The following is a 13,651-nucleotide window of genomic DNA, read 5'->3' as shown; positions in this document are numbered from 1 at the left end:
TTTACAGAAATAAGATCTGAATCCAGTCCTGGTTCAACCCTTACTGTCTAATAAGCCCCATACTCTATCCTCCATGCCAATAATTCTAATATTCAATCCTCTATGCCACAAGAATTCTTGTTTTGAATTTTTTTCATTTTTTTTCCTCTAGAAAAAAAGACCCAATTTTATTTTACTTAAGAATATTATTTAAATTGCAATGCTGTTGTTGTTCAGTTGTTTCAATCATATTCAACTCTCTGTGACCCCATTTTGAGGTTTTTCTTAGCAAATAAACTGAAGTAGTTTGCCATGTTTTTCTCCAGCTCATCAAATTTAATTTAATATTAAAATTAGTTCCATTGCTTAGGTCTGTATCAAACAGGATCAAAGGTCAGTAGAGAACGAATATCAAAATGTTTCAGGTGGTAAAGAACCTAGGATTCAAAATTAATTGCAGTTAATGCACAAACTGGAAAGAAAACAACACTGAACATGAATTGCTTAGCAATCTAATGAAAGGCTTTACATTGGCCATTCAAGGAATACTGCTTACTTCGTGATTGGCTGAGGCTCCCAGGCCAAGCTGGTTGTTTTTAACTTGAACTTTAATATGTTCTGTGGCTCCTTGCTCCTGAGCCCCTAGTCCCTATAAAGACAGAAAATAAAAATAAAGGATTAACACCATGTACATCTGTCAATTAATTACAACTAAAGATGTCTGAAAATCTGACAACTCACTTATAAGACAACTATTCAGTCTTAGAATACTCTTTATAAACTTATGAAATTAAAAAAAGGAAACAAAAGAGATCCATGATTTCACTGGTAAAGCAAACTCTTGTAAGGAACCCCCCCCTTCCAATAAGAATCGGTAACTTTTAGGGAACCAAGAGTTCTAGGATTGTCCAGAACCCTGAACAGGTAAGTACTTTGCCAAGAGTCAGTGGGAAGGCAGAACTTGACTTATCCTGACCAAGACAGCTCTCTACCCAGGACGGCCTTGTCACATAATAAAAACAATAATGGTAAATGAGAGCAGCTGATACTACTTTAAAGTCTGTAAAGACTTTATGTACATCATCTTCTTTAAGTCTTACACCAATTCTATGAGGTAGATCCCATAGGTATTATCTCTGTTTATAGACAAGGAATGGAAGCTCAAAGATTAAGGAACCTACTAATGGTCACAAAGCTGGTAAATGTTTGAGGCACAATTTTAACTGTGATCTTTCTGACTCTATCCACTCTATCCATTAATCATGCTGTCTTTCACAGTAAAGCAACTCTTTCTAATGTCCTAAAACAAATAATGAATATATTTATTTGGATACATTTTCTGGGAAGATCTGCCAAAAAAAGAGAGGAATGAAACCAGGTGTACTATTAAAAGTGCAACTATCCATTCGGTAAAGTTCATTTAAGTTCAGTATATAATTAAGAACGCCACTAAATTTGGGGAATATTTAACATCATCCCACATGCACAGATTTAACTGGAGTTTATGATAAATAAGTTACAACTCCCAGAACATTTCATCTGTTTTCATTCAAGGAATTTTAAAAATCTCAAAAGATTTTTTAAAGTTAGATTTTATTTTTCTTTTTTAAAAAAAAATATACCTTTTTATTTTCAAAATATATGCAAAGAGTTTTCAACATTCACCCTGGCAGAACTTTGTTCCAAATTTTTTTCTCCCGCCCTTCCCCCCTCCCTTTGCCCTAGACAGCAAGTAATCCAATATACATTAAATATATATAATTCTTCTACACATATTTCCACATTTACCATGTTGCACATGAAAAACGAGATTAAAAAGAAAAAAGTGAGAAAGAAAACAAAAAGTAAGCAAGCAACAACAAAAAGGTGAAAATACTATGTTGTAATCCACATTCAGTCTCCATAATCCTCTCTCTGTGGATTCTCCATTACAATTCTATTGGAATTGGCCTGAATTACCTCGTTATTGAAAAGAGTCAAGTCTATTAGAATTTGTTATTGCACAATCTTCTTGTTGCTGTGTACATAAATTTTATTTTCTTTGTCAGCAAAATCACTATTTCTACCTTATACCCTTGCCTCAGTAAGAAAAGAAAAACAAAGCCTGTTACAAATGTGAATAACTAAGTAAAACAAAATTCCACATTGGCCAGATTCTTCCTATCTATGCACACATGTGCATATGTGCATCTACAAGTATAGATATTATATATGGTAGTATTACATATAATAAATAATATATTATACACACATACATGTACACATCTTTCATTTTGCACTGAGTCTTTTGCCTCTCAAGAGGTGAGTAGCTTCTTTCATTATTACTCTTCTGGAATAGCTGATTAGCCATGACTGATCATTATGCTGCTCAGAGTTCCTAAGTTTTTAAATGTCTTGACAATATTGCTGTCATTATATAAATTATTCTCATCCTAATAGCTTCATCCTGGATCAGTTCATACAAGTCTTCCCAGTTTCCCAGAGCCCAACAATAGTTAGATGACATTTGTCTTCCTTCCCCCCACCCAGTGGGTCCCTCTTTTTTCCCTTTCTTATTCTTCTTTTAAGATTATTAAAAAAGAACTGCTCCCAGGCCTTCCATCTAACTGAATTACAGATTATATTCAGCTTTGCTAAGTAAATTATTGTTGGAGGTGAGTGAGTGTGTGTGTGTTTGCTTTCTGGAATATCATATTCCAAATTCTCTCTCCTTAAGAGTGGATGCTACTTAATTGCGTGTGGCTGGTTACTTGTACTACACTGTCTTTGACCTAAAATCTCTAGATTTTGTCTATATTGTTTCTGGGAGTTCTTTTTTCCCCCCAGGATTCTCAGGGATTATGTGTCATAAGTTATAAGTGATTCGTCCAAAACGAGTTCTTAATCTATGATTAAGAACATACATATGTCCCTATTATTTAAAAGTAAAAATATTCTTCCATTCAATAAACATATATTAAAAGCTCATGTTCAAGACACTGTGTAGTCATTAAGGACAGAGACACAAAGACAAAAATGAAATAGGCCCTACCTTTAAAGAACTTACATTTTACTGGAAGAATAAATTATTCATATAGATAAGAAATTACAAGGTTTGGCAAGGGAGACCTAAGCTTAAGATAAGAAAGGGCCTTGTATAAGAAATAGCTCCTAAATTAAATTTTGGAAGTTAGGGATTACAAGAGGTGAAGGTGAGTAAACAGAGTACTCAAATCAAGAGAAAGGTATGGAAAGTCTACACAAAGATATGGAAAGAAGAGCTAGGATGTCATGTTCAAGAAACAGTTTGATTAGAATGCAGAATGCATGGGGTTGGGGAATTGAAGGTAGGGTGTGGAGAGAGAATGGAGAGGAGGAATAATGTGAAATATTTCGGAAAATAGAGACTGGAAATAAATTGTGAAAGACTTGCTATGCCAAGCTAAAGAATTTGTATTATATTTAAAAAAAATAGCACAACATTCAAAATTCTTGAGTAAGGGAGTGATGTAATCAGATCAATGTTTTAGAAATATCAATTTGGCAACTACATGAAGAATTCTGGAAGCATATAAAAGCACATTTTCATAGTTGAAGCCTCTCCACACCCCTTTTAAATACCTTTCCCTTAGACCATCCCATTTTCTCCAGCATTTTTTGGCCAAACTTGGAATCATCATTACTCCATGCAGTGTTTCTTGGATCTAGAGACCATTTCTGCTTCCGCCGGGCTATAAACAAAATTGAAAAGCAACTTAAATCTCTAAAAAAAGAAATGCTAAATGAGATATGTAAATACATTCAGCATAAAGTTTTAAAATACAAATCAGACCAGATATGTCAACTCTACTAGATTCTCAAAAGAACTGGATTTAAGTTGCAATTATACAAAAAGAAATCAAATAAATTGCTAGCGAACAGAGATGAAGTACTTGCATTGGAACTTTCTGGTTCTCAGTACTAATGGTTCAACAGCTACTGTTAGGTATAAGTATAGGTACAGTAAAACTTTTGGGGAGATGGGGAATTAATCACTAGGCAAACATAGGTCAAAAGCTTAAATTCCTTAAAAAATAAAGAGGTAATCAAATTACAATATCATAGACTTAGAACTAAAAGAATCCTTAGAAATCATTTAGTTCGACCTTCTCTCTTACATATGTCAATTTCCAATGTTAAAATTTGCATTAGTTTCATTTATTAGTTTTAGAATTGGCTTCAAGGACACCACTAGGGTTAGACAATAGTTCATGTAAAAAAAGATATAGAGCTAAAAATTAAATATGAATCAACAGAATGACAAGGGATTTAAAACCCTAATATGCTACCCCTATGATGCACTGGGAGAGGCAGTGTTAAAAGTAAAGGCACTACCAGGTCTGCTATGGTCAGGCTGTTATCTGGAATACTCTCTTCAGTTCTGAGTACCATACTTCAATTCACTATACATGCTGGACAACGTTCAGAAACAGATTTTTAACAAGATTATGAAAGGACTAGAGAAGATTCTACACAAGGACTATTTGAAGATATTGAGGATGTTTATTTTGGAAACAAGAAGGCTTACAAAGGAAACAACAGCTCTCAATATTTGAAGGGCTGATATATAGAAGGACGAGACTTGTTATATTTTGTCCTAGAAAGCAGAATTAGGATTTTTGGATAAAAGTTAGAAAGGTAGATTGATGTTTAATGGAAATCTTCCTAACAATCAGAGCTCACTAAAAGTAGAATTGGAGTGTCTCAAAAAGTAATTCCTATGTCCATCAATTGGAGCATGGTTGGGTAAATTATGGTATATGAATGTTATGGAATATTATTGTTCTGTAAGAAATGATGAACAGGAGAAATACAGAGAGGCTTGGAGAGACTTACATCAACTGATGCTGAGTGAAATGAGCAGAACCAGGAAATCATTATTCACTTCAACAATGATACTGTATGAGGATGTATTCTGATGGAAGTGGATATCTTCAACATAGAGAAGAGCTAATCCAATTCCAATTGATCAATGATGGACTACACCCAGAAAAGGAACATTGGGAAATGAGTGTAAACTGTGAGCATTTTTTTTTGTTGTTTTTCTTCCCAGATTACTTTTACCTTCCAAATACAATTCTTCCTTTGCAACAACAACAATAAAATTCAGTTCTGCACATATATATTGTACCTAGGATATACTATAAGATATTTAATCTGTATGGGAATGCCTGCCATCTAGGGGAGGGGGTGGAGGGAAGGAGGGGAAAAATTTGGAACAGAAGGGAGTACAAAGGATAATGTAAAAAAAGAAAATTACCTATGCATATGTATTGTCAAAAAAAAGTTATAATTATAAAATAATTTTAAAAAATAGAAATTATAGAGAGAAAATTAACAAAAAAAAAAAAAAAAAAAAAAAAAAAAAGTAATTCCTCATGTGGAGATCATCAAGAGGGACTAGATGACTACTTGCTGGCAAAGTGGTGGTAGAGATTCTTAGTCATCCAAGTTTTCCCCAGATCACTGGAGGCTCACCATTTTAAGCAACACACTGTTTTGGATTGAAAATTTTTTGAAAATGTATTACATATTTCTCTTTTTTACCAGAAAAAAATTAATTAACATGATTTTGGCTTTTCTTGAAGGTTGTATGTCATCATTTTGAGCATAAATTATTATACGGTTCTATTTTATAAAGATGCAGTTGAGAGGAAGAGAGTCAATATGGTGCAAAAAAAGTTTTTGCTTCCATACCAGAGGGCAGTGCTCATGGAATTCCTCCCTTTATGCTTTATTAGTTGCTTCCTCTCTTCATGTCAGACAACTTCCTACTGCTGTCAGTATCTCTTACTTCCTAACCTAATTTGGTTTTTCTAACCTATCATAAGCCTAAAAATCAAGTAACGAAATGTTATTAAATCCAGGAGTAAGCAGAATATGTATAAGGAGTGCATTGCTCCTCTATGAATGAAAAGATAAGTTTTCACTGCATGAACTTTTAAAACATTAATTACAGCCCTTCAAGGACCTTTTTTTGGGGGGGGCATGCTTTCCATTTTCCATGTTTTGAATAACAAAGGTTTTCAAACCGCTATTCCAGATGGGTGATGCACCAGTTACCAAAAATGGGATTTAAAAAATTGTTCTTGCTAATTACAAAGCTCCAAATTTTACCAAAGTTTAGAACCATTTAAAAAAAAAAAAACTTTCTAACAATGATACTATAAAGTAAAAGCAATATGTAAGAGTAAACATAGTAGGACTGAATTGGGGAGTGTCAGGATTCCTGACCATTATTTCTAAATTCATAGTAGCTGGGTGAAGCTAGAAATAGCTGTTGCTGTCTACGTTTCAGTTTCCTCCTGTATAAAGCAATATTAATGATGGACCTGTCTGGCACATAGGATGTCTCAATCCCCAAACAAATAGAATATGAGAAGAACAGCTTGAAACATAAGGGGATAATATGGTAAACTGTAGCAACAATCTTGGACTTAAGAGTCAGAAAGATGGGGTTCAGAGTCTTTCTCTGAAACAAGTTGTATAACCATCTGGGCCTTGGTTTACAAATCTATAAAATGAAGATGTTAATAATACCTGTGGTAACTGACATATGGCGGTGAAAACAAGAAACCATGGGTAAAGCCTTTCACAAATGTATAAATATTGAGAGTAACTGTAATTATATAATATATACTGTCAAATACTATTATTCAAAATCTCTCCATTTAGTCCATTTGGCAGGAGGTCCAATGATCTAGCTAAGTAAGTATGTAGTGAAACAGGACAAAAATACTTCCACAAAAAGCTATCTACCTATACACAACCCAAGGTAGGTGGAACCAACACTAGACAAACCTGTCAAACTGATGGGTGGTCTTCAACTTAAGTGGAAGAAGCCAGTCACATCAAGTCAGGTATGATAAAGAGAAAAAAGTCAAGAGTTTCCTCTCTTTGCAAATTTAAAAGAAAAAAGTGAAAGGATGAAGGCTTATTAACAGTTTAGATTTAATAACAAGGGAATGAATTCTCCAAATTGTGTTTTTCCTTAAAAATTTGTTCTACACATTTATCACATTACTAAAGTCTCATTATATGTTAACTCGTTTCCGTTGATCTCTACCCTGTCATTTCTTATTCTCTAAATTCAGAACTTGGAATCATTTCCTAAGTTTTCTAGATCTACCTCTAACCTATCCCAGAATCATTCTGTATATGGGACAAGATCTTTTGCAGTATCCATTTGTCTTTGTTCATCCTTGTTTTTTTAAAGTAAAATTCAGTCATACAGATGATATATACACATACATACATATATAAATTATTACAATGCCCAACACATTGGCAACAGTCAAAAATAGGAGTAGAATGTTCTTAAAAATTAGAAATTCAACTTGAAAACTAAAATGTGATATTTGCAGATGTTTTACAAATTCAGACTGGTAAATTCAGCATTATATTCCTCCATAGGGGCACTTAATAAATGTTAGTTGATTGCATTTAAGTGGAGTTGTGAGAGTATTCTTAATCATAATGAAGGTACCACCGCCACCTGGTGACAGTTTTCCTCAACTGCCACTTCCTACCTTCTTTCCCAACCCCTGAGATTTTTCAGCTTTTATGGGTTGTCTTCCCCCCTTAGAATGGAAGCGCTCTCTCTGGGGGCAAGGTCTGTTTTACCTTTTTTAAAAATCTAAATTCACAGCCCTAGCAGAGTGTCTGGCAAACAGTAAGCATTTAAATATTTGCTGACTTATTTTTTTTTTTTTTTTAATGTTTTGTGTTAAATGCACTTTATTGTATCCTATTTCACAGTACTGAAAAGCTGAGTAATTCTCCAGGGGATTGCCCTCTCTAACATCCCGCTCTCTTACTGCTCTTCAGTCTCTGTCCAACGGCTGGTTCCTTGTTGCCTATAAACATAGAAGGGCTAACTGAGCCCTTTTCAAGGCTGTTCATCCACTTGCAGTGTCCACTTCCAACAAACTCTCACTTGTTGCTACAAGAAGCTATGGTTTATAGCTGGGACACCCCCATAAAACTGTTTTAGCAGATGAGCTAAACCTAGTTGAGGGTAACTGACAGGCCTCAAACCCACAGTGGCTTAGGATGTCCACCCCAAGCAATTAATACTTTCTCTGGCGGAAGGGGTGGATGAGAACAATTTGTTCCAATGGCTATGAAGGTGGGCGATGTAGGAACTGTGGAACACTAAGACCTTGGTCGGGTAAGACAATGTCAAGGTCATCCACTACCAATACCAGTTATTTTGATTATATCCTGCTACCGGACTTCAATGGCTCAGGAAGAGAGGGAGGCTGATGACTGTGCACTTATGGTTCACTTAAATCTACTTCTTGGCAGCCTGTGATACCACTGGTGCTCTTCTATGTTAACACCACTAAGACAAGGCTAGGTAAGCTTTGGGGAAATCCTGGGTTTAACTCATCTCTAACACAGGCTGGCAGCACCCCCTCAGTGCTCCCAAGCAATTCTTTTAAGACATGCAGGTGGAAGGGAAGGTTCTCTCTAGGACCTCCCTGTATCAATAAAATCACAGGTCCATTTTTTTTTTTTTTAAGTCAATTAAACACTCACTAAATCCTTGGGGTTGTGCTGGGTACTGGTAAAAGTATAAAGGTGTTCAATCCCATGGCACAGTGTTGATTCATATTGAACTTGTAGCTATCCCATGATGCATTAGGAAAGGCAGCATTCAGAATGTCGCAGGAGTTAAAGGTTCTGCTCTGTTACAGTCAGGTGATGTAGAATACTGGGGCTACCTTCTCAAATCAGCAAATCCTGCCTTCAATGAGGTTTCATTTGACTGGGGGATTTAACATGTACATGCATCAAAATCAAGTAATACCAAATAATTTCAAGGAGGAAGAGAGTGCTGACCACTAGAAGGGAAGAGCAGAAAAGCCATCAATCATGAGAAGTTGGCATTTGAGAAAACAATAAACTGGACAGGACAAATATGCAGTCCGGTTTATTAACTACATCTACTAACGTTTATATGGTGCTTTACAGTTTGCTTTAATCCATCATCTTGCAGACTAGATAAGTGCTAGTCCCATTACCTCATTTTACAGAGCTTGCTCACATAGCATGCACATGAACCCTTGTCTCATATGAAAGGTGTCCCTTCTGCTGTTGAAGACTAATGCATTACATGCACAGGTGAATTCTTTCCATCTTACCTTTTCCAGCTCTCCCTTAACTCCAATCTTTCTGTCTAATGGCTGCTTCCCTGTTGCCTATAAATGCGTCCATGTCTTATTTATCTTCAAAAAACTCTCACTTGATCCATCTAGCCCCTCTACTTAACATTTCACATCTCTCCTTTTTGTGGCTAAGTTTTTGAAGGTTATCTACAATAAGAGCCTCCACTCACTTTCTTTCCTCTCACTCTGGTCTTAATCTCTCTACAGTCTGCTTCAGACCTAATCCTTCACCCCAAACTGCTCTCCCCAAAGTTACTGAGGTTTTAATTGCCAATTCCCAGTCCTCGCCTTTCTTGATTTCTTGGCAGACTTTGCCAATGCTGATCATCATTGTCTTCTTCTTGAAACTCTCTTCCCTGTAAGTTTTGATGACATTGCTCTCTCCGGTTCTCCTTCTATTTGCCTGACTGCTCTTTGCTAGATTCTCAGAGAATTCTGGTCTACTAAACCTCTCCCTGCTCCATTTGTGGGGGGCCATACTGTTAGGGTTCTTACTAAGTGCTAGGAAAAGATTTTACAGAAAAGAGATCTCCTCCCAGAGAAGGATTATAACTTAGAGATGACAGGACCTTTACACCATACTTTCTTTTCCCTCTAACTATTTCATCTGATGATTTCATAAGATTCCATGAATTCAGTCATTACTTCTATGCTGAGGAGTCTAAAACCTACTGATTCAGTCCAAACCTCTTTGATGACTCTAGAATTGTATCTCCAACTGCTCTTCATATATCTGGGACTAGATGGCTAACAGATATCTTAAACTCAATATTTCCAAAATTAAGCTCATTATCTTTCCCTCCCTCCCCTGTTCCCAACACCCACCATTTCCTAATCACTCAAGCTTAAAACCTAGAAGTCATCCTAAACTTGCCGTCTCATCCCTTCACCCCCTGTCCGGTTTGTGGCCCAGGCCCGCTGATTTCATCTCTGACCTCCCCACAGCACCACTTTTCCGGACGCTCTGATCTGAGCCTTCCTCCTCACCTAGCAACATCCTCCTGGCAGGTCTCCTTCCACAAGTTTCTCCCCGCTCCTGTCCATCCTCCATTTAGCTGGTGAAGGGAATCTCCCTAAAGCACCAGTGAACCATTTCATCTTTTCACCCACTAACTCCAGCGGCTCATTGCCTCCAGGATAAAATAGGAACCTTGTGTTTGGTGCTCAGAGCTTTCCTAACCTGCCCCTTTCCTCCCTCGCTCCCCCACAGTCCCTCCGATGCAGTGATGCGGCTTCTCAGTGCTCCTTCAGGATGCATCGCCATCCCTCGGCCCTGGGCATTTTCACCGCAGTCTCTCATCTCCAACCCCCGGCTCCCTCCCGCTCCCTCCGGGCCATTCGGACCCCCTCATTCAGACGCCGTCCGGCCCAGGGTCATCCGCCATTTGTCCTGCCTGAGTAGTGCCTGCTCCTCCACCGCTTGGGTTCAGGGACTTAGGCTCTGAATCTCTAGCGCTTAGAACAAGGCTTTTAAAACTGTGAGCTGGGCCCTCACGTGGGGTCCTAAACGAATGCCGGGGCCACGAGGCTGTGACTTATGGGTGAACGCCGGATCTGTCCACCTATTTTATACACTATGTAAGAACTCCTCGGGCGCCGGGGGGAAGTTTAATGAGGCCGGCACACCAGCGGCGCCAAATAAGTGACCCCACCGAATGGTGTGTGTCAGAACCGGGACAGGCTTTCTCAGTGCTACCCAAGCCTGAGAACACTCGGGCTGTGGGAAGCCCTGGCTCCCTCTCACAAGGATCGGGGCAGGGCGCTCTCCCCATTCCCATTTTACAGATGAGAGAAGGGAGGCCGAGCGCGGTTAGGTGACGTGACCGGGATCACAGGCTGGGAAGAGTGAGGCAGGCCAGGATCTGGTCCCCCGGCTCAGGGGCAGCGCTCCTCCAGCACGCAGGGACTGACAAGTTCTACCGCGGAAGTGTGCTTTGTTTTAACTTTGAAAGTTCGCCCCTCGGGCGTGACGGAGACCATCACGAGGCACGCGAAGGTGACGCGACCGCGGAGGGGCTGGATATACAGGGAACCTTCCACGGGTGCCCACGCGTGTCTGATATCAGGACCTCTCCGCGACTGCGAGCCCGCATCCGCTCAACCCCAGGGACGCCCCCGAACGGGAGGAACTCACGTTCAGCCAGCATCGCCATTCTGGAGACGCCGGCACCCGCGCCACAAGACAGACGCGGCAGGAGCAGAGCCTTTTTCCGGGAGCCCGACTAGCTCCAATCACCAGGAACCGCATGAGGAATCCGAGGAAGCCGGCAGCGGCGGCGCGGCCCGATGACGACACAGGAACGCGACAGCCTCAAGCTGCAGTCTGTGGAGCCGCGAGCGGGAGAGAAAGGGGCGTGTCCCGAGAGGAGGGAGGATCCCGAGAGGAGGGCGGAGCCTGAAGGCAGGAGGAGGGGGAGGGGAGAGGGGAGGCTGGAAAAAGAGGAGGAGGAGAGGGGCAGTAGGGAGAGGAGCAGGTTGCTTTATCAGAGACTTTGAGGTGACACTAGAGGCCTTGAATCTGCACCCCACCCCCACCCCCCATTTTGCACATGGGGAAACAGAGGTTAAGCATTTGCGAAAGGTCATACAACAGCTAACACTCCTAGCTAGTGTTTATACAGCGCTTTTTAAGAGCTTTGAAAACATCTCGTTTTATGCTCACTACAATCCGGGGGGAGGCGCTGTCTATCAGATGAGGAAAGGGAGGGAGACTGAAGTTCAGGGCCTGGGCCGGAGTCACGCCGGGAGGAACCCCGTTCTGTGGCTGCGAATCCGGTGCCCTTACGTATCTCCGCCGCGTCCTAGCTCAATGGTACCTCTAGTAGTCCTAGTGACGGAAGATTTCCAAAGCTCTTTATGCTAAAGAGCCCATCTGGCAATGTTCTTCACAGCGACCTTAACGCCCTTTTTGTTACGCTCGTTTTACAGAGAAGGAAACAAATTTAGCGGCCTAAGTGACTGGCACTCGGCGGCGCGGTGTCCGAGGCAGGATTGGAACTCAGAGCCTCCTGATTCTGAGCTCAGGCTTCTGGCAGGTTCCCACGCTGTCGGAGGGAGTTGTCAGAGCTCAGTGCAAATCGATGGGGGAGGAACGGAGCCAGAATCACGGATCGGTGTTTTTCGTACTTTGAACAGTATGATCGAACACACCAATAACACTCTCCCCGAGCTAAAATTCCAATCCGGATAACGAGGGCTGTGAGGAGAGAGCAGGGACTGGGTGACGGGGTCAGTGCAGCTCTTTCCAGGGTAAGCGGGGGCTGTACTTGGGGAAGCGGAACTTCAGATTTAGCAGAAAGAAACTGCTGGAGGTGCAGGGCTGGTGGCTCAGGAGACAGCCACCTAGCGGACAAAAGCTGGTACTTCACTCGTTTGCCAGATGACCTTAGCTTACATCCGGGCATCTCCAGCTCTCCTGGTCAGTCTCTGGCCACTGGGGGGGAAGTGAGGCAGGGGACCTTGCACAGCCTCGCTCCCTTTAATCCCTTAATCATGACATCATCTTCCTGATGCCGTGGTTCTCTTGGAGGACAAGCGGCAAACAGCAGTTCTGTTGTTATTGTTCAGTCCTTCAGGCTTGTTGGGCTCTTTGTGGTCCCTGGATTTGTCCATGAGGCTTTCCTGGCCACACTATTCTAAGAGCTGGGGATACAAAAAGAGGCAAAAGGAGCTGGTGGGCCGTGAGACAATAGAACAGTTCTTGGATTGAATTGGATGTGCCCCTTTTTGTGTGTGTTTTCTCTCCATTGTCTGTCATAACCAGCTGTGTCCAGGCTCATCAGTATAGCAGAGTGCAGTAGAGGACTTGGTGGTATGAAAAGGCTGCCTGCACAAAGGCTTCTGCATTTTCTCATTCTCGTTGTCATTAAAGGTCATTTAGAGGGATATCTACACCTATATATAAAACTATCTAAATGTTTAAAAGTGTAAACCTCTAGACTGTATTAAACATGTTGTATACAAAGCATGTGTCACTTGTGGGAACTGAATTAGTGAAAGTCCGCCGTGTCATCTCATGATCTCTACTTAAGCCTAGAAAAAATGTAATTTGTCATTCTACTGATTCTAGCATATCTAGATGGTGGATAGAACATTGAACTTGACATAAGGGAGACCTGAGTTCAAACTTGGCCTTAACACTAGCTTTGTGAACCTGACCAAATCATTTAACCCCTTCTAGCAGAAGTAAGAATCAGAAGATTGGGGGGAGGGAGTCTAGATGTATATAGGAAATTCTGTAGCCCAGGAAGGAAGTTCTCCCTGAATTAACTCATAGAAGGTATGACTTGCCCATAGGCACAGAACAAGTCTGTGTCAGGGACGGAATATGAATCTATGTCTTACATTGACTCTAGGACCCAAGGAAGGGTCAGCTGGAAAGTAATATACAAAACAAGAGATAACACAGAGACTGAATCAACAATGCGTGGCCATTTATCACATGGAGGAGAATCAAGCTAAAAGAAGTAAGGGTGATGCTGAGG

The 13,651-nt window shown here is 40.4% G+C and overlaps 1 protein-coding gene and 1 long non-coding RNA gene across 3 annotated transcripts in view; one reads left to right on the top strand and one right to left on the bottom strand.

Moving 5' to 3' along the window:
• The window catches only part of PINX1 (PIN2 (TERF1) interacting telomerase inhibitor 1), a 90,174-nt gene extending 78,631 nt beyond the window's left edge, over window positions 1-11,543 (bottom strand). Inside the window, exons 1-3 of one of the 2 annotated variants that reach the window (XM_074287545.1) lie at window positions 11,302-11,461; window positions 3,580-3,689; window positions 536-628 (exon numbers count right to left, since the gene is read on the bottom strand). In XM_074287545.1, coding sequence (XP_074143646.1) covers window positions 536-628; window positions 3,580-3,689; window positions 11,302-11,320 — 222 coding nt within the window. In that variant the 5' untranslated portion in view covers window positions 11,321-11,461. Of the gene's footprint in view, window positions 1-535; window positions 629-3,579; window positions 3,690-11,301 lie in introns of both variants that reach the window. The other variant, XM_074287546.1, reaches the window with a different exon arrangement.
• A 59-nt stretch (window positions 11,544-11,602) lies between these two features.
• LOC141555014 (uncharacterized) lies at window positions 11,603-13,131 on the top strand. Its single transcript, XR_012486048.1, has 2 exons — window positions 11,603-11,979; window positions 12,096-13,131. It is a non-coding gene; the product is annotated as an uncharacterized LOC141555014 (long non-coding RNA).
• The last annotated feature ends 520 nt before the right edge of the window (window positions 13,132-13,651 follow it).

The sequence above is a fragment of the Sminthopsis crassicaudata genome, chromosome 2 (genome assembly GCF_048593235.1).
Source record: "Sminthopsis crassicaudata isolate SCR6 chromosome 2, ASM4859323v1, whole genome shotgun sequence".
Lineage (NCBI taxonomy): Eukaryota > Metazoa > Chordata > Mammalia > Dasyuromorphia > Dasyuridae > Sminthopsis > Sminthopsis crassicaudata.
This window is presented reverse-complemented; position numbering and strand designations above follow the sequence as displayed.